A 25,222-nucleotide genomic window follows, 5' to 3' on the forward strand; every position below is an offset into this window, starting at 1 on the left:
TGTGGAAAACTGACTCCGATTTGGGGAGATTGGGAGTTACTTCCATCCCAACGTCTTCCAAATATTTTCACAACCCTTAATGCAGAAAGGAGTAGGTGGAAATAAGAGTTCAGTTCTTGCCGTGTTGTTAAAGAGTTGACAGAATTTGGGGAAGTACTGACTTGTTGGGGGTTGGGTGGGGCACCAACTTTACACAAAGGATTGTGGGAAACTTGTTGAATGTTCCAAAGATGCTTTTCCAAATGGCAACTGGACTTTCTTCTTCTTGTTGTTTTCCTTGAAAATGTTTCGCTTCTCATCCAAGAAGCTTCTTCGATTTCATGAAGAACTGAACTGAAAAAGCTTGGATGAGAAGCGAAACATTTTCAAGGAAGAAAAAAAAAAAAACATCCAAGAAAGTCCAGTTGCCTTTTGGAAAAACATCTTTGGGACAACCATGGCTGAATGGTCTTGTTGGATGTCTTGCCTATTGACCAAACATCTCTCTGAACTGAGGTGACCAATTGAAGTGAAAGCTTATTTTGGGTTTGTGTCTGAATTTTGTTCCTTTTAGACTGTGGCCTCCGTGAGTTTAGCAAGCAGTCCCGGATTGTGGGTGGAATGGACTCACATTTGGGCGAATGGCCCTGGCAGGTCAGCCTGCATGTCCAGAGCGAGGGTCACGTCTGTGGGGCTTCCTTGATATCCAACAAGTGGCTGATCACAGCTGCCCATTGCTTTGTTACAAAGAACTACATCACGTAGGTAGAGGTTTTTTAATCATGCTTCAGAAGTTAATTGTGTTTTTTTAAATACTTTATTGAATGTTTAAAGTAAAAGATCCAGGAGAGTGAGGGACTCACCTTGTCTGGGATAATGTCAACTGTGCCTCCATTCAAAATCCAAGAAAGAAAACCTTAGACTCCATTAAAATAGAGAAAAGTACTTTTACTGGATTTGAAGTGATAGCAATGAAAGGAAAGCAAGATCTGAGGCAAATAGGCATGGAAATTACACATTGAAAGTTATCCCAAGTCCCCTCCCCAGTAGTTCAAACTGGACATCCAATCTGAGGCGTGTATATTATCATGTGGGGTACATCTTCAGGTGGCATTTCACACATCTGGTATGTCAAGACAGTTGACCTTGGCCTAGAAAAGATAAGTGGATGCAGTTGCACAGAAAGCAGGAAAACATCCCATCTTTTTCAGTTCACACAACTTCGTCCTCCAACATCAAATTATCCCTCCTCCAGTTTCCATGGCAGCTGGCAAGAGTCAAGCAGTAAAAGATGTTAGGAAAAATTCTTGGAGGCTGACGGATAATTTCAGAGATCCTAGTAATAGATCCATTGCAAGCAAGAAATCCGAGGCAGGTGGATTCTTCAAAGAATAGCTTTATTGGAATATCATATTGGCATATATCTGGTGAGAACCGACTCTGAGAGGCCCCTTGCTTTTCACCTAAGTAAAAATAAAAGTTTTTTTCCATCAATCCCAAACAATCCGTCCCATGGCCCAATCAAGGCAGTGTCCACTGGTCTGGTGACATCACTCCTCCTTCCTCCAGCCAGGTGTAAGAACGTCCTTGGTTCCCAAGAGAAAATATTTTGTTTTGACTACACAACCCCAGCTATCTCTTAATTTCCCCCTCCCTATCCCTCGCTGCAGTGTGGCACCACTGAAGCTCCAAGATGGCTCTAGCCAGATCCACTTCAGGGTTGACAGGGGTAAGATGTTCCTTAGGGTGGGGATAGTAGCTGAGAAGGCCCTTCCCAAGATCCCACCATGCTAGCTTGGGGAATTCTGGGAGTTGAAGCCCACAAGTCTTAAAGGTGCCAAGATTGGAGACCCTCAAAAGACCAATGCGATATATAGCATGCCCTCCTTACTTGACTAGTTGGGAATGGGTCAATGTAATTGGGATGGGAGGGTTCTTCAAGTATCCTGACCCTATGCCATGTATCCCATTTTGGTATGAGAAAGTGGAAAACAAGGCCGGCCTTCTTATCAGAGTCAGACACTGAGGTAGATAAGCAGTAATCATCCAACCCTTGCTCAATTTCTCATGGTCCCAAGATCCATGTACAGTAGAACCTCTGGTCACGAACGCTTCTGACCATGGCCAACTCGGGTTCTGACCAAAAAAATTCACAATTTTGTTTTCCACAGCCAATTTTCCCCTTCCGCACCATTCTTTTTTAGTAAGCGCCAAATTTCCAAAATTAGGTTCGGGTCACAACCAAAGTTATGGGTCAAATTATGGTCGTGACCAGAGGTTCTACTGTACTATCCAAACTCCAAGCTTTCAAACCTTATGCAAGTTGTCCTCAGCTTAGGACCTACAACTGAGCCCAACATTTCCATAGCTAAGGCTGTTACGCGACGATCTCCCCCTATCGATTTTTCTTGCCACCGTTGTTAAGTGAATCACTGCAATAGTTATGTTTGTAACACGGTTGTTAAGTGAATCTGGCTTCCCCATTGACGTTGCTTGTCAGAAGGCCACAAAAGGGGATCCAGTGACCCCGGGATCCTACAACTGTCATACATACATGTCAGTTGCCAAGTATCCATAGTTTGATCACGTGACAATGGGGATGCTGCAACTATCCTGAGTGTGAAAATAGGTCATAAGTTCTTCAGTGCTGTTGTAACTTGAAATGGTCACTAAATGGTTGTTGTAAGTCAAGGATTACCTGTATACAATTTGCCTCATGGTGTAACCGGAACAATCTGGAACTGAACACACTCAAAACCGTAGAAATGGTGGTAGACTTTAGGAGAAACCCTCCCATGCTACCACCTCTTACAATACTAGACAACACAGTATCAACAGTAGAGACCTTCAAATTTCTAGGTTCTATGATATCACGAGACCTAATATGGACACCTAACATCAAAAACATCATCAAAAAAGCACAACAAAGGATGTTCTTTTTGTTCCATCTCAGAAAGTTCAAATTGCCCAAGGAGCTGCTGATCCAGTTCTACAGAGGAATGATTGAGTCTGTCATCTGCACCTCTATAACTGTCTGGTTTGCTTCTGCAACCCAACAGGATAGACACAGACTTTAGAGAGTAATTAGGACTGCAGAAAAAACAATTACTACCATCCTGCCTTCAATCAAGGACCTGTATACTGCACAAGTCAAAAAGAGGGCTGTGAAAATATCTACAGACCCCTCACATCGCAGACATAAACTGTTTCCACTCCTACCCTCAAAACGATGCTACAGAGCACTGCACACCAGAACAACTAGAGACGAGGAAAGTTTTTTCCTGAACGCCATCATTCTGCTAAACAAATAATTCCCTCAACACTATCCAACTATTTACAAAGTCTGCATTACTATTATTATTATTATCTTCTCATCACTCCTTATCACCCATCCCATCCCACTTGCGACCGTATGACTGAAACTTTGTCGCTTGTATACTTACGATTTATATTGACTGTTTCCTAGTATGATTTGATTGCTTATTGTCCACCATGACTATCATTAAGTGTTGTATCTGATGATTCTCAACTCTTGAAGAATGTATCTTTTTTTTTATGTACACCGAGAACATATGCACCAAGACAAATTCCTTGTGTGTCCAATCACACTTGGCCAATAAAGAATTCTATTCTATTCTATTCTAAAATGTTCTTGCTAGTTCTCGCCCTTGCTAACCAACATGCACTGCTCTGCCTGCAGATATAGCGAACCCTCCCTGTGGACTGCCTACATGGGCCTTCTGGATCAACAGAACAGGTCGAATAGCCTCGTTCAGAAAAGGACGATCAAGAGAATCATCAGCCACCCGTACTTCAATGACTTCACGTATGACTTTGACATTGCTGTGATGGAGCTGGCCAGCCCTGTCACTTTTTCCAAAGAGGTCAGAGCTATCTGTTTGCCTGATGCCACCCACGAATTCCCTGTAGGAAAAACCATCTGGGTGACCGGATGGGGAAGGACTAAAGAAACAGGTGAGTGAAGGAATGGGAAGAAGAGAGGGTTTCCTTGGGGAAAGGATTAGAGGACTCGGCACCAACCTGCAGCTCATTTTGGACAAACATCCAATTCTGGTCGCCACGATGTAAAAAAGATGTTGAGACTCTAGGAAGATTCTAGAAAAGAAGAGCAACAAAGATGGTTAGGAGCCTGGAGGCTAAAACATATAAAGAACAGTTGCAGGAATTGGGCTTGGCTAGTCTAATGAAAAGAAAGACTAGGGTGACATGATAGAAGTCTTCTGATATCTCAGGGGCTCCCCCAAAGAAGAGGGAGTCAAGCTATCCTCCAAAGCACCTGATGGCAGGACAAGAAGCAATGAGTGGAAACTAATCAAGGAGAGAAGCAACCTAGAACTAAGGAAGAATTCCTGACAGTTAGAACAATTAATCAGTGGAACAACTTGCCTCCAGAAGTTTTGAATGCTCCAACACTGGAACTTTTTAAAGAAGATGTTGGAAAACCATTTGTCTGAAGTGGTGTAGGGTTTCCTGCCTAAGCAGGGGGTTGGACTAGAAGACCTCCAAGATCCCTTCCAACTCTGTTATTCTATTCTAAATGTAAATGAGTAAGTGACTCCATCTGAAAATTTTCCTAGGTGGCAAAATGCCGGAAGGTAAACATGCTTACGAGATTGCAAAACATTGTCTGCCTCTCTCTTGATTCATGAACGTAGAACATAGAATAATAAAGTTGGAAGGGACCTTGGAGGTCTTCTAGACCAACCCCTTGCTTGAGCAGGAGACACTATACCATTTCAGACCAATAGCAATAGCACTTAGACTTATATACCATTTTATAGTGCTTTCCAGCCCTCTCTAATCGGTTTACCGAGTCAGCTTATTGCCCCGAACAATTTGGGTCCTCATTTCACCCACCTCGGAAGGACGGAAGGTTGAGTCAACCCTGAGCCTGGTGGGATTCGATCTGCCAAATTGTAGGCAGCTGGCTGCAGAAGTTAGCTTGCAATACTGCACTCTAACCACTGCGCCACAGAGGCTCCGTAAATGGTTGCCCCGTCTCATTTTGAAAGGCTCCAGTGATGGAGCACCCACAACTTCTTCTTTTTTTAAAAAAATATTTTTATCATACATTTTTCGTTATTATTCATCACATTTACAATTTTACAACAGCAGCGTACTGGCTATTACCAAGTCCTTTTTAAATATACATCATAGTATACACCCTGGTTATAACTATTATTCTTGTAGTCATACAGTATAGTCTCTTTTAAATACATAGTTTTGTACGTCATAATTATAACTATTATTTTCATAGTTGTACCATAGCACTCTATTACATTTATCACTCTATACCCTTTAAACTATATTCATGTACAGTCCGATAGTGATATTGCTTACATTGTGTGTTCTTACATATTTCTATATATCTGTATTTATTTCTGTTTTCTTAATCTTCTTTTCATTGTTAAGTGCTGATCTCTGCACCTATTATTTAACCATTTATACAATACATCCCATGTTACGTAGTATTCTTTAAGTTCCATTGTTAACCTGTCCAATTCAGCACATTCTAATAATTTTTTTATTACGTTCTCATCTGTGGGTATAGTTTTATTTTTCCAATTTTGTGCATATGTGATTCCAGCTGCTGTTATTATATGTAATATTAAGTATGTGAGTCTTTTATTATATTTCCCGGGTATTACCGCAGAGCATCCACAACTTCTGAAGGCAAGGACAACTTCTGTTCCATTGATTGATTGTTCTCACCATTAGGAAATTTCTGCTTACTTTTAGGTGGCTTCTCTCCTTGGTTAGTTTCCAATCTGTCGCAATGCAAGCCAGTCATAAAGAGCAGAGGCCAAAGATGTATCAATGGAGGCTACAGAAATAAATCAACATTCTAAAACTTTTTGAAAACCCTGTTTGTTTTCACACATAACATTGTTTCTCCAAATGCCCAGAGTCCTTGGCACAGATGGTCCTCAATTTACAATCATAGTTAGGATTTGGAATGTCCATGGCTATGCAGTGCAATCATTAAATGAACCGTGGCCAATTTTATGACCTTGTTTGTATGGTTATTAAGCGAATTTGGCTTTCCCCATTGATTTTGCTTGTCAAATGGTGATCCTCTAATTCCAGGATACTGCAACTGTTGCAACTACATCCTGGTTGCCAGTTTGGATTATGTGACTTCCCTAAATCTCACACAAACCTTTCTGATTTTGGGGGGACAGGTCCTGGTGCCAGAATTTTGCAGAAGGCAGAAATCCGGGTGATCAATCAGACCATGTGTGAGTCCCTGTTGCCCAATCAACTCACTGCACAAATGATGTGTGTAGGAGTCCTGACGGGAGGAATTGATGCTTGCCAGGTGAGAAGCTTTGCAATTTCTTTTGGAAATGTTCAAGCCCCTTACATGTTCTTCTGGAGACATTCAAGCCCTTTAGATGGTCTTCTGCACATGTTCAAGCTCTTTAGATGGTCTTCTGGACATGTTCAAGCTCTTTAGATGTTCTGGAGATGTTCATGCCCTTTAGATGTTCTTCTGGAGATGTTCACACCCTGAAGAACTTCAAGTCCTTTAGATGTTGGTCAATGGCAATTAAGAGGCTGCTGCAGCCACTCCATCCAGAAGACAGAGAGTTATTCAGCAGCATTGGGAGGTCTATCTGCTCCTTCACCATCCTTGTAGGCACTTGGCAACAAAGCAGCCACTGAATGTAGAGCACAGGCTGTGTTCATCCCACCTCACTCTGCTCCTCTTCTTCTATTGTTTATCTCCCTCTAGAATAGGGGCGTCCAACCTTGGCAACTTTAAGACCTGTGGACTTCAGCTTTCAGAATTCTCCAGTCAGCCATGCTGACTAGAGGATTCTGGGAGTTGAAGTCCACAAGACTTAAGGTTGCCAAGTTTGGACACTCCTGCTCTGGAAGGTCCAAGCTATAAAAGGATCCATCCAACAAACCCGGGCAACTCCTTAGAAAAACTTCCTTGAAGTAGGAAATGAGGGAAGGGAGCACCAGGGATTCTGTTCCTTGATTAACCGCTGCCTTATTTCCTTTCAGGGAGATTCTGGAGGGCCGCTTGCCAGTATAGAAGTTAACAATAGGATGTTCCTGGCTGGTATAATCAGCTGGGGAGACGGTTGCGCTCGCCGGAACAAGCCCGGCGTCTACACCCGGGTCACTAAGCTACGAACGTGGATCAAACAGAAAACAGGGTTGTAGGTGGTTCCTGCCACTAGGATTGTTCACACCTCTTGATTCCTCGTGCAGGTCGGTCAGCCTGGCCATTGAAGAAGACTTTCCCACATGATGTGAAGGGAACCCTGTCTCATATGTTCAACCCTTCTCTCCTTTGGTTCTCACCCTTCTGGGTCTTCCAGGTGGGGAAGGTTGGTTTGAGAACAAATGACCCACCTGGATTTAATTGTACATGGACCGTTTCCACCTGGGAGAACTTCTTTCCTTCTGTCTCCTGAGATCACCTCCATGTCTTCATTTAAACCCGAAACTGAGTTTTTGACCGGCCTGGAGCCTCCGTCACAGATCCGACTTTTGCACAGGTGTGCAAGGGAAGGTTGGAACCAATTTGAGATGGGATTATACTGACTCCTCTTCTTCCCAAGTCGCCAAACAGATGACAGTGGGAAGAAAAGAAGACTACCCTGCCTGTTTAGAAAACAGATTGCAGATCTTTGGGCTTGAAGCCCTGTTCTTTTCCTTGTTGTGTCCAACACAGTGCCGTCTGTGATTAATCCTACATCCTATGACTTTTATCTTAAAATTCCTCACTAAGAGTAAGGTTGCTATCTTTGGTATCTTGGTGTGCAACTCACCGGAACTCTTGCGGGAAGGGAATTATGACAATTTCCAGATTTGCTATGATGTGGATTGATTTAGGGCAGGGTTCCCCAAACTTGCCAACTTTAAGACTTGTGGACTTCAACTCCCAGAATTCTGGAAGTTGAAGTCCACAAGCCTTAAAGTTGCCAAGTTTGGAGACCTCTGATTTAGAGCTATAATATTGCTGCAAAATTTGGTGGACCACTAGATGGGAGCAGAGAGATTCCGAACGCTGTCTTTTGCTCACAGCCAGTCATATTCTGGATATTTGCAGCAGAAATAAGGACCAGCTTCTTTGATTAAATTATGTTTCCCCCTCCCTATCCCCCCTGAGTGAATTTCACAATATCAGTGTGCAATGGCCTATAAAATACAACTTTGTTATGCCAACAAAGTAAGCACTGAAAATCATACTCAGTCTGCAATGTTAGAAGCAATCATACCAGATCTTGCTGTTTTTTAAGGAAATATTTCCCATCTTCAACTTCACCTCCTTTTTATAATATGCTGATCAGAGATGCAAAAACCTAGGGAAAAAACAGGAAGGGAAGGGGATGGACAGCCGGTATATTTTACACCACCACCACCCCCCCCCTGAATTTTTCCTTTCCCATCCTCATTTGTTTCCCTGTCTTTACACCATATCCGCCAGCATAATTCAGATTGAGATCCCTTCCTGATATTTTTTTGAACTACATTTCTATCCATTTTAGTCCCAGGGATAAAAAGTTCTGACTTTAGCTTTCTTTGTAGATGGAATCAAATTCTGCTGTCGATTATCAATAGGTTGCCTGCAAATCTCCAAAACGCCTTTGAGGATTAAAAAAAAAAAAAAAACGACAATCAAGGAATAATAGCCTTTTGCTTTTCTGTGTAAAAGTCCAATTGAAATATTTGGGACTTGCAATACACTTGCCTCTTCCTTTCATAAAAAGAAAAAAGAAAACCCAGTTGATTCTGGACTTCTCCAACAGTGAAAGATCATGGTTCTTTCCATCAAGGGTGGAATATGCTTGTTTGAGGTTTGAAAAGCTCGTGCCTTGCATCTTAGTGGGACTTCATCTCCTGAGCCATCCCATCAACAACGAGACCTACTCTCTTGGAAGCACCTCTTGGCTCTTGTGAAATGCTGCATGTTTCCGATGTTCTTGAGACTTGGTCTCCTTAGTCTTCTGGGGAGATGTTCTGTGATTATTTGCCATCTTATCCAAGAGGTTTTAGTAGCCCTTTTCTCACTCAGTCCCCCTCAGATATCTTGGACACCAAAATAAGCTGGCTGGGAATTGCAATGCCTAGTCCTCAAATGTCCATGAGAAAGGCCACCTTGGAACAACGTTGATGAGGAGCAGAGCTCTCTGAGACGCTGCACTTTTAATCCAGTCCCTCTGCACCAGTTTTACCTCATTAGAATCAGATAGATGTAGAGAGATCTAGAGAATATAATTGTGTGTGTATGTTCACAGTGAATGTGTGTGTGTTTGTATGGGTGGATTGTTTCCTTTTTCTGCCCCGTTTTGGGGTGGATTGGCATTACCACAATGTGCCTTATTGTACAGCCTTGTTTAATCTACAAGCATTTCTTTCTTCTTCGGTTTAAGGTTCTTTATAGGTTGATGGCTAAAGCTAATGCTGAGTCTCCAATCTGGGTTCTTGTGTCGTTAGCATTCCTCTTCTTCCTAGCTATTGGCCAAGCTGGTTAGGTGTTCTGGGAGTTGTAGTCCAGTCTTTTTTTAGGGAGCGCTTCTATCCTGTACCAAATGCTGATTTGCTTCAGTGTTTGCTGGCTGCATCAATTTGAATTTGAGCCTTCTTTGAGTAGAATAAGTACCTTTGTCTTTGAGTGGAAGAAAGGATGACCGTGAGATTATTTAGGGAGCAAACACTGTTAAGTAGAGCTAGATAGAGCTAAAATGTTTCTGCAAGCCAATGGACAAGATTGTTGTATCTCACTGTGTGATGTGCCTTATTTTTTTTACAACTGTTGCTTTTACAACTGATGGACAAGTTATGGTTCTTTACTGTAAAACTTAATGTTGTTCTGCACCTCTATTGGTCCAAAGTGTAGACTGGAGAAAATTACACATGTTCTTGAAGAAGTTGTTCCTCGGACATAGGACAAAAATGGGAAGAAGTCTCTTTTTTCTAGGATATTTAACAATCTGGGAAATGCTTCACTGTGTCCTGTTCTTTATTTAAAGCACAAAGCTACAGAAAGGGATCGATGCAGACTTAACTGTTTTATTTCACATTAAAAGAAAGCTTTTCAAAATGGATTGAAACTAATCAGCTCAATTTTACTTCTTACTGTGTTTGTATGTATATAAAGATTGTATTTTTTTAAATGCTGTAAATAGCTTAAATGTGAGAAAACTATTCCAAACATAATTCCTACCCATATTTCTGCACCCCCTTTTTAAATTTTTCATTGGAAAACTGAATGAAGTGGAAATGTCTGATGATTCTTAATCTGTTATTAAACTTGTTTTTTTTTAAATGGATGATTCATTTTAATTCATTATGTTCTTTGGGGTTGAAATATTTTCTTTTAGATCAAGGGTCTTCAAACTTGGCAAGTTTTAAGACTTGTGGACTTCAACTCCCAGAATTCCTGAGCTAACATGACTGGAGGAGGAATTCTGGGAGTTGAAGTCCACAAGTCTTAAAGCTGTCAAGTTTGAAGACCCCTGTTTTAGATGAAAAGCTGGCCTGAGTAAGATCCTATAAACAACGAGAACCTCAAAACAGAAGAATAGTGTCAAGATTACAAGAATTGATGCAGGAAGTCCCCGATTTATGGCCACAACTGAGCCCAAAATTTCCACTGTTAAGTGAGACAATTGTTCAGTGAATTTTGCTCCTTTTATGATATTTCTTGCCACAGTTGCTAAGTGAATCAATAAAGCTGTTAAGTTAATAACATGACTGTTAAGTGAATCATTGACATTGCTTGTCAGAAGGTCATAAAAGGGGATCACGTGGCCCCCGGGACACTGCAACCGTCATAAATACGAATCAGTTGCCAAGCGTCACATGACCACGGGGATGCTGCAACGGTCATAAGTGTGGAAAATGGTCATACTTTTTTCAGTACTGTTGTAACTTCGGTCATTAAATGAACTATTGTAAATCAAGGACTATCTATAATATCACTTTATACAGTACGAGTGAAGTCACATGAAATATTGCATATGATTTTGGTCACTACGACCCAAAAAACGATGCTCGGAGCCTAGAAAGTGTGCAGAGAAGAGCAACAAGAATGATAAAGGGTGTGGAGCAACAGATGCTTTCACTGTATGTATGAGTCCAAAAGGGACAGTGGCTCAGTGGCTAAGACGCTGAGCTTGTCGATCAGAAAGGCCAGCAGTTCGAATCCCTAGTGCTGCCTAATGGAGTGAGCTCCCATTCCTTGTCTCAGCTTCTGCCAACCTAGCAGTTCAAAAGCATGTAAAAATCAAGTAGAAAAATAGGGACCACTTTGGTGGGAAGGTAACAGTGTTCCGTGCGCCTTCGGCACCTTCCACATGACCACAGAGATGTCTTCGGACAGCGCTGGCTCTTTGGCTTTGTAATGGAGATGAACACTAGAGCCGGAAACAACTAGCACGTATGTGCGAGGGGAACCTTTACCTGTACTTTATGAGTCCAACTCTTCTGAAGCTAATATTTCCTCCATAACCATCCCAAGGAATGGATTATATATCTTTCCCATGCATTTGGCGACTTCTAGATCTACTTTCAGAATTACAAGAGCATTCCTGAAATTCTACAGTTCCATAGTCTGACATGCCCTGGGATGCATAAATGAAGGTACATTTTTTAAACAGTACCTCCACTGAGATACAACTTGTTTAATCTTTGTTCAGTTCATTTGGTGGATTCTTTAGATCACAATGCATATTGAAAGCTCAAATACCATGGGTGCATTGGTAAGTATGGAGGATGGAGGGATGGAAGGAAAATTGAGGGATGGATATAAATTGGATGGATGGATGGATAGATAGAAATGGAATGGATGGAAATAAAATAGATGGACAGTTGGTAGATGATAGATATTGATATAGACAGATTTAGACAGATAATGAATGGCTAGCAATAGCAGTTATACTGAACTACTGCTTTACAGTGCTTTTACAGCTCTCTCTAAGCGGTTTACAGAGTCAGCATCTTGTGCACAACAATCTGGGTCCTCATTTTACCCACCTCAGAAGGATGGAAGGCTGAGTCAATCCTGAACCCATAAGAATTGAACTGCCAAACTGCTGGCAGCCGGCAGTCAGCAGAAGTAGCTTGCAGTACTGCATTCTAACCACTGCACCACCATGGCTCATAGAAAATGGATGGATAAATAGAAAATGGATGGATGGATAGAAAGAAGAAAGATAGATAGATAGATGATAGATAGATAGATAGATAGATAGATAGATAGATAGATAGATAGATAGATAGATAAGAGAGAGATAAATGATAGACAAATGATAGATAAAGATGTCTGGATGCATGGTTAGATAGATATTCTGTCCCATTTTTAACAGATTGGCATGACTATAAGATACCTACAGAAATCTCTCTTAAGTTGTAGACAAAAAAACCCTCAAAATGTATATCTCCTGTAGTCCACAATGTGCACTGCTGTGTTCTTGCACTTGGGGCACTGGGATAAATAACACAAGTGTTTCAATTTTGTTCAAAACCCTGGCAGGGTCAGAGAACTGAAGCTAGGGCTGTATATATTTTCAGTGGCTTGCTTTTTAATGAGTACTTCCACACTAATCATGTTTGCCTTCTTCCAGCTTTTGCTGTGCATATATATCACTAATGAAGGCTAGTTTTGCGGTGCCACAAAGCTGGCCGGGCAAAGCTATAAATTGCTAGTGCAGAAATGTTCAATGTGTTCATTTTACACTCGGCTTCCTCTCCTGCTGAGCTGCAGAATAAGAGAGCTGCTGGGCCGAGGAAGTAGCCATGCAGAGACCTCGCACTGATTGAAAAACCACAGATGCTCACTCTCTTGGTTAAAGTTAGACGAGGAAAAGAACTGTCCAGCAACAGATTATTCAAGTGTAAAATAGGCCACCGTTGGTGTGTTTGAAACGAGAAGAAAAACGTTCCAGGTTGTGAGATGAATTTTCCTGCAGAAAGATTCACCGATGAATTGACCTGAATTATTGATGAATTGATGAATTACTATTACTATTATTCTTCTCATCACTCCTTATGACCCATCCCCTCCCACTTGTGACTGTATGACTGCAAATTTGTCACTTGTATCCTTAGGATTTATATTTACTGTTTCCTAATATGATTTGACTGCTTATTGTTCCCTATGACTATTATTCTTGACAAATGTATCTTTTCTTTTTATGTACACTGAGAGCATTTGCACCAAGACAAATAACTTGTATGTCTAATCATACTTGGCCAATAAAGAATTCATTCATTCATTCATTCATTCATTCATCTTGTTTTCTTTCGGGATGTTTCCTGTCTTCTGGCCTACAGCTCTTGGGTGTTTCTGATGTTTTGTTTCATCCAAATACAAACCAAGAAGAACCCAGTCCAGATTCTCTTTGGATCCCAACCTAGGTGTTACTGCTTGCTCAGCAGGGCCCACAACATGACTTTGTAAAAGGAAGTGGTGGCTGAGGCTAAAATGACTCTCTCAGATAATGCTCAGACCAAAAGGATGACATGTTTTGACTTCAGTTGGAGACCGGAGATTCCATTTCATGCTAGACTTTTCAGTCCCTTGAATGAGTACTCACAATCGCTGTACAGACCCCTAATCATCTTGGTTGCTCTTCTCTGCACTCTTTCTAGAGCCTCAACATCTTTTTTATAGTGTGGTGACCAAAATTGGATGCAGTACTCTAGGCGTTGTCTTACTAAGGCTTTATAGAGTGGTAGTAGTACCTACCTTGATCTTGATTATATCCCTCTGTTAATGCAATTTAGGATTGCATTAGCTTTTTTGGCTGCCACCGCACACTGCTGGCTCATATTTAGCTGGTTGTCCACTAAGACTCCAAGATCCCTCTCATAGTTACTGCTATTAAGCCTGGTTTCACCCAGTCTATATGTGTGCTTTTGGTTTTTCTTGCCTCAGTGTAAAACTTTACTTTTCTCTACAATTAATTTCATTTAGTTAAATAGGGCCCAAGTCTGTCAAGATCCTTCTGGATCTTGAGCCTATCATCCAGCGTGTTGGCTATTCCTACCAGTTTAGTATCATCCACAAATTTGGTAAGTTCCTCTTCTATTCCCTCATTTGGGTTTTTTCCCCCAGAATCCTGTGCACTGTCTGCATATCCATGGGAAATGTGTTGCCTGTGCTCAGACAACTAAGCCGTGCGATAAGACTGAAAGGAATAAACCTTGGGTGGGTAGTGGAGGGGAGAAATATACTGCTTTGGATTGAGGCCATGAAGGAAATCTGGATTCTCTGGTGACAAAAGCTGAAAATCCAGTTCTTTTGCCTATGCTACAGATGAAATCCCTCCCTCTGCATCTCCCTCTCCCTCATTGATCGGCCTGCTGGCACCGATGCAAACTTGCTGGGGAACAGAGAGAGAGAGGGAGGGAGAGGGAGGGAGAGGCTCACAGTGCCAAGGGTGGAATTAAAGATTACATCGAAAGATTAATGGTGCCTCGGGAGGGCCAGGAGATTATAGGGAGAGCTCTGTGCCTGGGGTGTCGGTCAAACGGGCCAGGTCTGGGCATTATCTTCACGTGCTGCGCTGCTGCAAATCATTCTGTAAGGGACATTGTTCCCCATTCCTCTTTTGCAGATAAAGCCAGAAAGTGGGGGGAGGGATAATAAACCACAGTCTTTAACCGGGAATGTCTGGTTTAATGAAGAAAGGAGTAGGGGTAACATGCAGAGGTGGTATTCAGCCGGTTCGGACCGGTTCTGGCATACTGGTAGTGGAAATTTGGAGTAGTTCGGAGAACCGGCAAATACCGCCTCTGGATGGCCCCACCCATCCGCCGTTACTTCTCCTATATTCCCTTGGTTGTTGTTTTTTTAGCACAGCTGATTTGCATGGCAGAATGGGTTGACGGGCCTCAAAAACAGCTCAGCTCACCGGCGTTGACAGAGGTCGGTCTTTTGAGCCCTGCGTGCACGCGCGAAGCATGCGTGTGCATGCAAAGCCTGTACGCCGCATAGAACCAGTAGGAACAAATTTGGAAACCCACCACTGGTGACAGGATAGCAGTCTTCCAATATTTGAGGGGCTGTCAGAGAGAGGAGGCGGGGGGTTTCAATCTATTCTCCAAAGCACCTGAAGGCAGGGTTAGAAATCACAGGTGGAAGGTCATTAAAAGAGAGAGCCAACTTAGAAGTAAGGAGACATTTCCTAACAGTGAGAACAGTTTAATCAATAGAACGGCTTGCCCCTAGAGGTTGTGGGCGCTCTTATCACTGGAGGTTTTTCAAGAAGGGACTGGACAACCCTTTCTCTGGAATGGTGTAAGGCAGGGGTGTCAAACTCGAGGGCCACATCTGCATTGAGTTTGTCATGCCCCTGGTGGAGACTGACTGTGAGGAAGAGGAGGAACAGCCAACAGGGAGTGGGAGTGTGTCTCCAGAGGTGGTGGAGGAGGCTGGGGAAGGCCAGAGGCCGGCTGAGCAATCAGAAGAGGATCCAGGCCCATCCCCTATCCATCCTAGATCACGCAAGGAGGAGAGGATCAGGGAAAAGTGAGGTCTACTCAGGAGGAGATTACAATGATCCTCCTCATGGCTTGCAGCTGGGAGATATGTATATAAGTTTGTAACTGCGCAGTCAGAATTGCTGGAGTCAAAGTTTAGTGTTTACTTTGAAAGAGGTTTATCTTTGCTGGTGTTCTTCCCATGGACTCTCCTCGGTTATTTTCCTGGAGTTTATGATTAGTTATCTTGGCTTGTCTCGGAACTCTCGTCAATGCGGTTTATTTTGGTTTTCTTTTTGCCTCATTATTTACTTTTGTGACTTTAAACTGTGCCTAATAAAACAGTGAAGTTAAGTTGAAGGCTTTACCGGACTTTAATGTATGTTTTGGGTTATTTTGAGAGACTACAGGTCATCACAGTGTTTGACCTCATGGGGGTGTGGCTGGGGTGGGCGTGGCTGGGGTGGGTGTGGCCAGCTCACCATCACTTATCGAGGCCCCATTTTAGGCTGTGATGGCCTCCTGCAGCCCTTTGCAAGTGAAAACAGAGCTCCTCCTCCAGCTCCGTTTTCCCTGGCAGAAGCACCGCAGGGTCAGTCCTTCGTTGTTTCCAGGGCAGTCCTGCAGGCCATATCTAAGCACTCCATGAGCCAGATCTGGTCCCCGGGCCTTCAGTTTGACACCCCTGGTATTCTTCAGCAGGGGGTTGGACTAGAAGATCTCTAAAGTCCCTTTCAGCTCTGTTGTTCTGTATTCTAAGTGCCTGATATCCATCTGCTCACCTGTTTTCTTTCTTTCTTTTTCATTTTTTTTTTCGCTTTTCCCTTTCCTGGGTTAATACTTAGGTGAGCTTCAGATTTATTTTTTTCCTCCTCGTTCACCCATTGCAAACCCAGCCCAAAACTATTTTTATTCCTTTTAGCTCCCCAAGGGATAATTGATGGCTGTATACAGCTAAGATTTATAACCAAGCAACCAAAAGAAAGCAATGTCTGAAGATGGATTTGGGACACTAAGAATATAAAAGAGAGATAATTGTGTTTTTCATTTTTGACAGAGCTTGCTTGGTTTTTGCCTTAGCCTGTTATGCAATCCAGACAATGTCGGTTTATTCAATAAGTCATCGTTTATGTAATCCACCATTTCACACAGGGCGTGAACTAAGATGTTGCTTGGGTCAGGTTAAATGTGACTCAATTTCCTTTTATGGGCTTGAAGAAGTTCTATCTAGAGCTTTCTTCCTTTAAACATACCATCATAACAATGTTGCCCTTTCTCTTGGTTCAGAGGAACAAAGATGAAGAAAGACTCTAGATAAATAAACACTTCTTCCGAACAAGTTCAAACCACTTCTTTCTCCTCTGAGGAGTTCCAATAAAAGTTAGGAAATCTACGCAACCCTGCGGTGGATTATCAAACTTTTGCATTTTATATAAATCTAATCATCGGCCGTATGAAATCTTCTCCCACTTCCTATCACTTTACTGAATTAAATTCCCACATTCGGGTTTTTGTGGGGTGGGTGTTGTTCTTCACTAGGCTTCAACAGAATCTAATGACAGTTCTCTGTTGATACTATGCACAAGAAGATATGTACCAACCGACACACTGTACAATGGAAAGATGGTCTTATGTTTTGTGTTTATGTTTGTATTTGTTTGTGTTTGTTGTTAAAAAATAAAAATCTTTTTTTTCTTAAAAAAAAAAAAGAATCTAATGACAGTTCTTTCCACCCACTAGGTGTCACTCTTTTATAGGTTATCACACAAGTTTTGGCCTTCTGCCTGCCAGATGCTAAACATCTGGAGCTCAAGAGTTGGCTCATGTTGGGCGCCGTTTAAGTTGTACTAGACTCCAGCTCCCGTCAGTTCCAAGCAGCATGGGCATCCTTATCTTCATCTTGGTGCACCAACAAGTACCTCTCATGAAGAGGAAAATCAGAACAGATCTTACAGTCCCTTTGGCATTCAAAATTTTGAAGGAGGGTCTTGAACTCTGAGAAACACACAACTGAATAGAGAGAGGCCAAGTAGGTAGGAAGATTTGTTGGCTGAAACAGTCCAGCTTAGTTCCATGTAGCTGTCATTTAAATATTACCGTTAAATAGCATTCAAGACAAAGAAAGAACAGTCCTGTAAAAAGTGCTGGCTTGGATGGATTTAATTGGTTGTCTTAGCTTCTGATGCTGCATGGCAGCCCTGAGCAATAAGGAACTGGCTGGAGAAGGTTCTTCATTCTCTAGAAATGGAACTGAAATGCAAAGTCATTCAGCCAAGGGAAGGATAAATCTAGAGCAAGCTTCAAAGCCACTCTATATGCCATGCTCAACTCATGCTGAGAATGGCTTCAGTTCATTGGTTGACCTTTTCAGTTCAATTGGTTGACCTTTTCAGATCCATTGTTCTGGAAAGATTGTGATTGGAAGACACTTCACTGCTACCAAAACTTTTGGAATCAGAGAAAAGAGGCAGTGCTGAAACCATCTTTAGTACCTCCTGATAGCAAGTTGGTAAGACATCCTGACGTTCTACCAAGCCCTCCTAAACTGTATGATGTACACAAAGGTAAAGGAACACTTGTGTTCAGTGGAAAATACCGCAATAAAAGGTCTACTTAGAAGTTAATTCCTTATCCTGTGGGGTTTTAACATAGACTATGGAATGGATGATCTAAAGTAGAATCTGAGGATGAAGTATAAAAAATACTCCATAGAACAGGGGTCCCCAACTCCCAGTCTGTGGACCGGTACCAGGCCACAGCATGCCAGAAACTGGTCCAGGTAAACAAGTGAAGCTCCATCCGTGGGATGCAGACAGCATGTGAAACCACACTCCCTCTGGCCCATGGAAAAACCTCTCTCCACACAATTGGTCCCTGGTACCAAAAGGTTGGGGCCATTGCTGTAGAAGATAGGAAGATGCTGAAGAAGTGGGAAAAAGGGAATTTACAAGTACCGTAGGAATTATAAATCTTCCTGTATATAATTCATTGATTATACACAACTGAATATATTATGTCTTCCTAGGAACCTGAAAAATCATTATGGGACTCTGAGGAATTGAATCCTAAAACGAGATAGTAAACTACTATAAATTCTACGCATACTTGTAGTGGTACAGGTAGAATTTATTATAGTTTACTATACAGTATTTCCTTTTATGCTTCAAGTCCTCAGAGTTCCACAATGATTTTCAGGTTCTTAAGAAGATATAGTACTTCTTCGAAGACTTATAATTTAAGAAATCTTAAGACTCTGTGTAAACTAACTTTTGCATGCAATATGAATCCATGTCTTAAACTGTAATCTAAAAATGGTTCATCCTGTCAATTAACTTTCTGTTTCCTCTAAGAGATACAAGGTTATTCTAGATATTGGACCATATTCCCACAACTTGTTTAGGAATCATTCCATAGAAGAAATCAAACATCCTTTCCAATAATTTATTATCAAGCCGATATGGAATTACATCTGCTTTCTAGGCCCTCGGGACTCAGTAGATGTTAAACATCTACTGAAATGAGAGGAGTGGACAGCTAAAAACTGTAACCTTTTGTTTCTGGTTTGTGGTCTTTGAAACTAAAACAAAAAAATGAAAAAAAAACAAAACAGAACCCCAAATGGAGCTGAAGAAATTAAGAGGCTTTCGAAAGCAAAAGCTTTTGTGGCATTTATTACTTGGCGGCAATGATCAGCACATTTATTATGATGGAAAATTTATGGGCATGATTAGCCTGTTTTATCAAAAGTTCATCTCTACATTTTCCAAAGCAGGGAGTGGAATTCTAGGCAACTGGATTCTGAGTTCATCTAGGAAACAGAAAATCCAAGATTCCAAGTTCCTGTCTATTTTAGCTTAGTGCCAAGTCCACCTCTGAATTCTGTGAAAATCGTTTCCAAATGTTCAGATAGAAATGTGGTAGTTCATTTCTACTTGGTTTGCTGTATGCTAAAGCTGCAGAAATCTTCCCCTCCCCCGTCTCTCTCTCTCTCCTCTCTCTCTCAGTGACTGTGTGTGGGATGATATTTTTTTCTCAAGAACATAGAATAATAGTTGGAAGGGACTTCAGAGGTCTTTGTCCAACTCCCTTCTCGATTGAGCAGGAGACCCTATACCATTTTAGACAAATGGCTGTCCAGTCTCTTTTTGAAAGTCTTCAGTGTTGGAGCATTTACAACTTCTGAAGGCAACTTGTTCCATTGGTTAATTGCTCTCACCACCAAGAAGTTTCTCCTTAGTTCTTGGTTACTTTTCTTCTGGGTTGGTTTCCAACCATTGCTTCTTGTTTTGCCTTTTGGTGCTTTGGAAAATAATCTGACCCCCTCATCTTTGTAGGAGCCCCTCAAATATTGGAACACTGCTATCATGTCCCCACTAGTCTTTCTTTTCATTAGACTAGCCATGCCCAGTTGCTGTAACCGTTCTTCATATGTTTCAGCCTCCAGCCCCCTAACCATCTTGGTTGCTCTTCTCTGCACTCTTTCTGGAGTCTCAGCATCTTTTTTGTATTCTGGTGACCAGAACTGGATGCAATATTCCAAGTGCAGTCTTACTAAGGCTTTGTAAGGTGGCACTAGAACTTGTATTGGTTTAGTTTAAGAAACTTTAAGAAGGTGAACATGTTCCTCTGAACTTCATGATGTGCCTGGATTCTGAAATATTGTCTCCCCCAACAACTTTGTTCATGGTGTCGGGGACAAAGGCATCAAGTTAAAGGCTAACTCCCAAATTCTAGAGTAATAATAAACATGCAACTAAAGTGCCCTGAAAATAGGTTGTCCACGCTGAGTTAAAAATACACTCCCATACAATGGGTCTTATAATATATCAACTGTCCAAAATAAATCTGAGCAGCTGCACTGCACAAAAGGCATCCTTGATTTTGGGTTGGGTTTGGGGCAAGGTAACATTCATCAAATCAAAGAACAAATGGTCATATCATGAAAAAAAAATAGAAACCGCCACATGACTTCCTTAAGCATCAACAACAATAGACTCTCTGGATAAATTTTAAAAAACAAAGTTCAAAAAAATGGGTTTTACCCCTTGGTACAGATCAAAAGTGTCTGTGTGGGATGCAATTCTGCAGAGAACATTTCATAGTTCGAGAATAACCCAAGAGAAATTTCAATTCTGAATTCTCAGCAAGGATTTGTTATTGAGGTACCTTTTTTGATATTGTGGAGTCAGCGTGACTGTGTTAGACTAGAACTGGTGTGTTGGACTAGAACTTTGGTGCCCATCATGTTGCTTTCAAGTGCCGGGGAAATCAGGAAATCCAGGCAGTTCAAATGAATTTAAAGCTTTATTGCAAATTTAAGGTCTCTAGAAGAATCTGAACTACTAACGGTCAAAACAAATTGGCGGTAGATAACAGTCAATGGAATTCAAGGTGGGTGGGACTTAGATCTTTTATGGACTTGAGATTGATGATGTATTTGACCCCTCTCTCTGGTCATCAGCCTGGTCATCTCCTACAGTTGCTTGGGAATGAAAGACAGATTAAAGGTTGTATTGGACAAGTAAAGGCCATTGTCTAAATGTTTTTTTCCACAAAAATCTTTCCATAGTCATGATTTCTGAAGATTTCCGAAGGTCCAGTTGCCTCTTGAAAAGCACCTTTGGGACAGACTTTACCAGTCTAATTTTTCTCCCCTTCTGTTTGACCTTGACTAGATATTTCCTGGTAAGCCTCACTCCTAAAGATAACTTTGGTCATGGGGCATAGTCAAAGTTTCAACAGAGAATTTCCAGAGAAAGTTGCAATTATTTGTACAGGCTTCTTTTCAGGAGCCAGTGAGTAGTTTGTACTACCAAAGTTGGCCAGAGGGTTATTGTTAATGCTCAAGATGGTAGGGGAAGAGAGACTAAAATATGTGCCATTAGTAAGGAAGAGGAATACTTCATCATAAGCATAGAATTTCTCCCTCTGGAAAAGGAAAAGCTATCAAGCACATCAAGATAGGCTCAAAAGTCCACAGTGTGTAAAGCACTGGCAGATGACATAGTCCCCAAATGGAAGCAGCTTCTGCCAACTTTGTGATTACAACCGGGAAAATTATGCTATCAAACATCCCTGAAGGGGAGTTTGAGAGCTTGACTCATTTTGGTTTTGTGGAAATGGAGACGCTTATTTTAAGGAAGAGTTGCATTAGGTTCGGCTTTCTACGAGAAGGAACGCAGGCCAGAAGGAAAAGTTTAATTCTCTTTCTCCATTCCTGATAACGGATGGGAGGAGACGCTTTGTTCCTGTATATTAGCTGCTCCATTCTTCTTCTTCTTTTAATCTCAGTGGAACAACCTGGTATATTAAAAGATCTCAAGTGATTTGCCCATACATTCTTTCCTGGCATAGTCTAAATGAGGGCAGGAAAGGTTCAACAGCCCAAATGTTCCTCTATGCCAAGTGTACTCTTTAGCAGAGGTGGTATTCAGCCGGTTCTGACCAGTTCTCGAGAACCAGTAGTGGAAATTTTGAGTAGTTTGGAGAACCGGCAAATACCACCTCGGACTGGCCCCGCCCCCATCTATTCTCGGCCTCCCCTTGAGTCCCAGCTGATCGACTGGGTCTTCTTTGGTTGCCCTACACAGGAGAACGGAGCTGGAAAGCAGGTTAGTGGGATGGGGAGGGAATGGGGATTTTGCAGTAACATTCCCATGCCACGCCCCACCAAGCCACACCCACAGAACCAGTAGTCAATTTTTTTGAATCCCACCACTGTCCTGAACGTAAATAGGCTTCACTATTCAGAGCTGAAAAAGCTTCTTGGGTGAGAAGTGAAATGTCTTCAAAGAAAAACCAGAAAGTCCAGTTGCCTCTTGAGAAAATAAAAAAGCACCTTTGGGACAACCAGGACCTGGAGGACTGAGAATCTCCATGGACACTTAGCTTCACGATTCAGTGTAAAAGTCTATGGTGATTCTCAGTCATCCAGGTCCTGGCTGTTCCAAAGGTATTTTTTTCAAAAGGCAACCAGGCTTCCTTAATTTTTCCTTGAAGACGTTTCGCTTCTCATCCAAGAAGCTTCATCAGTTCTGGCTAGAACCGATGAAGCTTCTTGGACAAGAAACAAAACATCCTCAAGGAAAAACAGAGAAAGTCCAGTTACCTTTTGAAAAAAAAGCATTAGTGCTGCTTTACAAAACCCTAGTAAGATCACACCTGTCATACCGCAACCAGTTTTGGTCACCATACTACAGAAAAGATGTTGAGACTTTGGAAAAAGTTCAGAGAAGAGTGACAAATGATCAAAGGTCTGGAAACTAAAAGATATGAAGGTTTTGGGTCTGGCTAGTCTAAAGAAAAGAAGAATTGAGGGTGACATGATAGCAATATTCCAGTATTTGAGGGGCTGCCACAGAGAAGAGTGGGGTCAAATTATTCTCCAAAGCATCAAAGGGAAGGACAAGAAACAATGGATGGAAACTGATCAAAGAGTGAAGCAACCTGGAATCAAGGAGAAACTTTCTAACACTTTCTAAAACTTTCTAACACACTGACACCAGAAATCATGGGTGCTCCATCTCTGGAGCTTTTAAGAAGAGACTTAACTTTTAAGACAGTCATTTATCTGCAATGGTGTAGGTTCTCCTGCTTGGACTAGAAGATCTCCCTTCCAGGTCTATTCTATTCTAAGGGATTATTCAGTGTAGTTCCTACTTATTGCAGGCTGTGTAGTTAATGTGCAGGGATACCGGGTTGTATACAAGTAGTTCTCAACTTAGACCATCACTGAGCCCAGAATTACGCTCAGTGGCATAATTGCCATTGTCAAGCAGGACACTGTGATCATGCCCAATATCACAACCTTTTTTTGCAGTGGTCATTAAGAAAATACAGCCATCGTAAAACAAATGCCATAGCTTTTAAGTGAAGCCACAGTTGCTAAGCAAATCCATTGTCCTCTAAAGGTATTTTTTTGGCTTGAAACAGGAAGTAAATCCTGATTTCTGGCAAGTAACATCACAAATTATGGCCATGTGACTGGGGCCCTGCGAATGGACATAAATTGGGGCTGGTTGCCCAGAGCCCCAAATTCAGTCAAGGTGGGCAGCCATCAGAACTTCGAATCCAGGTCATAAGTAGTCCCGGGAAGGTCCACTGTGACTTCAACTCTGGGGTGTAAGTTGAGGGTTGCCTGCAGATGGTTAGGAAGTAACAGGGTTTCTTCAACGATGCTCACATCTTAAGCGCATCAGCAATTTGTGAATGGAGCAGAGTTAACACAGAGTGTTGTGAGGTTTCTTTTGCTGCAGGAGTTCCAGGGAAACCCAACCATCTCTTAGGAATATTCAGTTGGGCGGGTGGGAAGGGTTCTTCCATCACAGGATTCAAAGTTTAAGCAAGCCGTGAAAGAGAGTTAGGAAGTCTGTAGACATTGTCAGTCATCCAGGTCATCGTTGTCCCAAAGGTGCTTTTTCAGGAGGCAACTGGAGTTTCTTGTCTTTTTCTTTTGAAGATGTTTCACTCAGTGGTGGGATTCAAATTTTTTTTTACTACTGGTTCTGTGGGCGTGGCTTGGTGGATGTGGCAGGGGAAGGATACTGCAAAATCCCCATTCCCTCCCCACCCTACTAACCTGCTTTCCAGCTCCATTCTCTTGTGCAGGGCAACCAAAGAAGACCCAGCTGATCAGCTGGGACTCGATGGGAGACAGAGAATAGATGGGGGCAGGGCCAGTCCGAGGTGGCGTTTGCTGGTTCTCTGAACTACTCAAAATTTCCGTTACTGGTTCTCCAGAACTGATCAGAACCTGCTGAGTACCACCTCTGGTTTCACTTCTCATTCAATAAGCTTCTTCAGCTCTTGAGCTGAAGAATATTGAACTGAAGAAGTGAAATGTCTTCAAAAGAAAAAAAAACAAGAAAGTCCAGTTGCCTCCTGAAAAAGCACCTTTGGAACAACCGTGACCTGGATGATTGAGAACCCCTACAGACTTTTTGCTATACAATTTGGGATGAACACCCTTGGAATGATGTAGGGGTGTGGCAGTAAGAATGGATTTCCAGAGGAAAAGCTGCAGACAACAGGAACCAGGAGCACCACTCAGGTGGCCCTGAGGACATGGATAAACCTCCAGGTAGCTTTAAGGACCTTCTAAAAAGGATGCAAATGACCAGCGGTCTGCAAGGGATATAAATCCTTCCATTCCCCACCATCCAGTCAGAGCTGAAGAAGCCTCTTGGATGAGATAAGAAGGGAAACATCTTCAAAGAAAAAACAAGAAAAGGCCAGTTGCCTCCTAAAATAGCACCTTTGGGGAGTTAGGAAGCTTCATTAACTTCAACTTAGGGGCGTGCATAAAGCGCACCAACGTGCCTACCGTCCCTGTCCCATTGTTTCTCTTATTCTTTTATTTTTCTTATATGTACCCATTTCATGTATTCACAACTATGTATACATTTATACTTATTATCTTGTAAACAATTGGCAAATCAAATAAATAAATAAATAAACTCTGAAGAAGCAACTATTTGCTTATCTGAATAGGTTAAGTTGGCAGGGTGAGATAGATTGAAGCTTAACTGCATTTGGGGGGAAGGGGCTGCACTTGAGATGCTATATTGTTTTTCTGGATCACTTTTAAACAAAAATGGGAGGTACAAGCTATCATTGTACCCCACTCATATATCTTCATGCTGTAGAGATACTTTAAAAACAGAACATTCTAGAAGTGTATGAGTTGCTGTGAGTTGGCTGTTCCACAGGGAAATTCTGACTGTGTGTGGAAACTGCCTTTCGAAGGAAAAGGTAAAAGCTTTGGGGTATAATTAAA

The 25,222-nt window shown here is 41.9% G+C and overlaps 1 protein-coding gene across 3 annotated transcripts in view; it reads left to right on the forward strand.

Annotated features, from left to right (window-relative positions):
- ST14 (ST14 transmembrane serine protease matriptase) overlaps positions 1-8,741 on the forward strand; it is a 55,039-nt gene extending 46,298 nt beyond the window's left edge. For all 3 annotated transcript variants that reach the window (XM_087970084.1, XM_026678607.2, XM_087970085.1), the window contains exons 16-19: positions 554-740; positions 3,680-3,954; positions 6,183-6,319; positions 7,015-8,741. In XM_087970084.1, coding sequence (XP_087826210.1) covers positions 554-740; positions 3,680-3,954; positions 6,183-6,319; positions 7,015-7,176 — 761 coding nt within the window. In that variant the 3' untranslated portion in view covers positions 7,177-8,741. The remainder of the gene's footprint in view (positions 1-553; positions 741-3,679; positions 3,955-6,182; positions 6,320-7,014) is intronic.
- The last annotated feature ends 16,481 nt before the right edge of the window (positions 8,742-25,222 follow it).

This window comes from Notechis scutatus, chromosome 7 (genome assembly GCF_049901735.1).
Source record: "Notechis scutatus isolate UNSWTSFEM ecotype Mainland chromosome 7, rNotScu1.2, whole genome shotgun sequence".
NCBI classification, from domain to species: Eukaryota; Metazoa; Chordata; class Lepidosauria; order Squamata; family Elapidae; genus Notechis; species Notechis scutatus.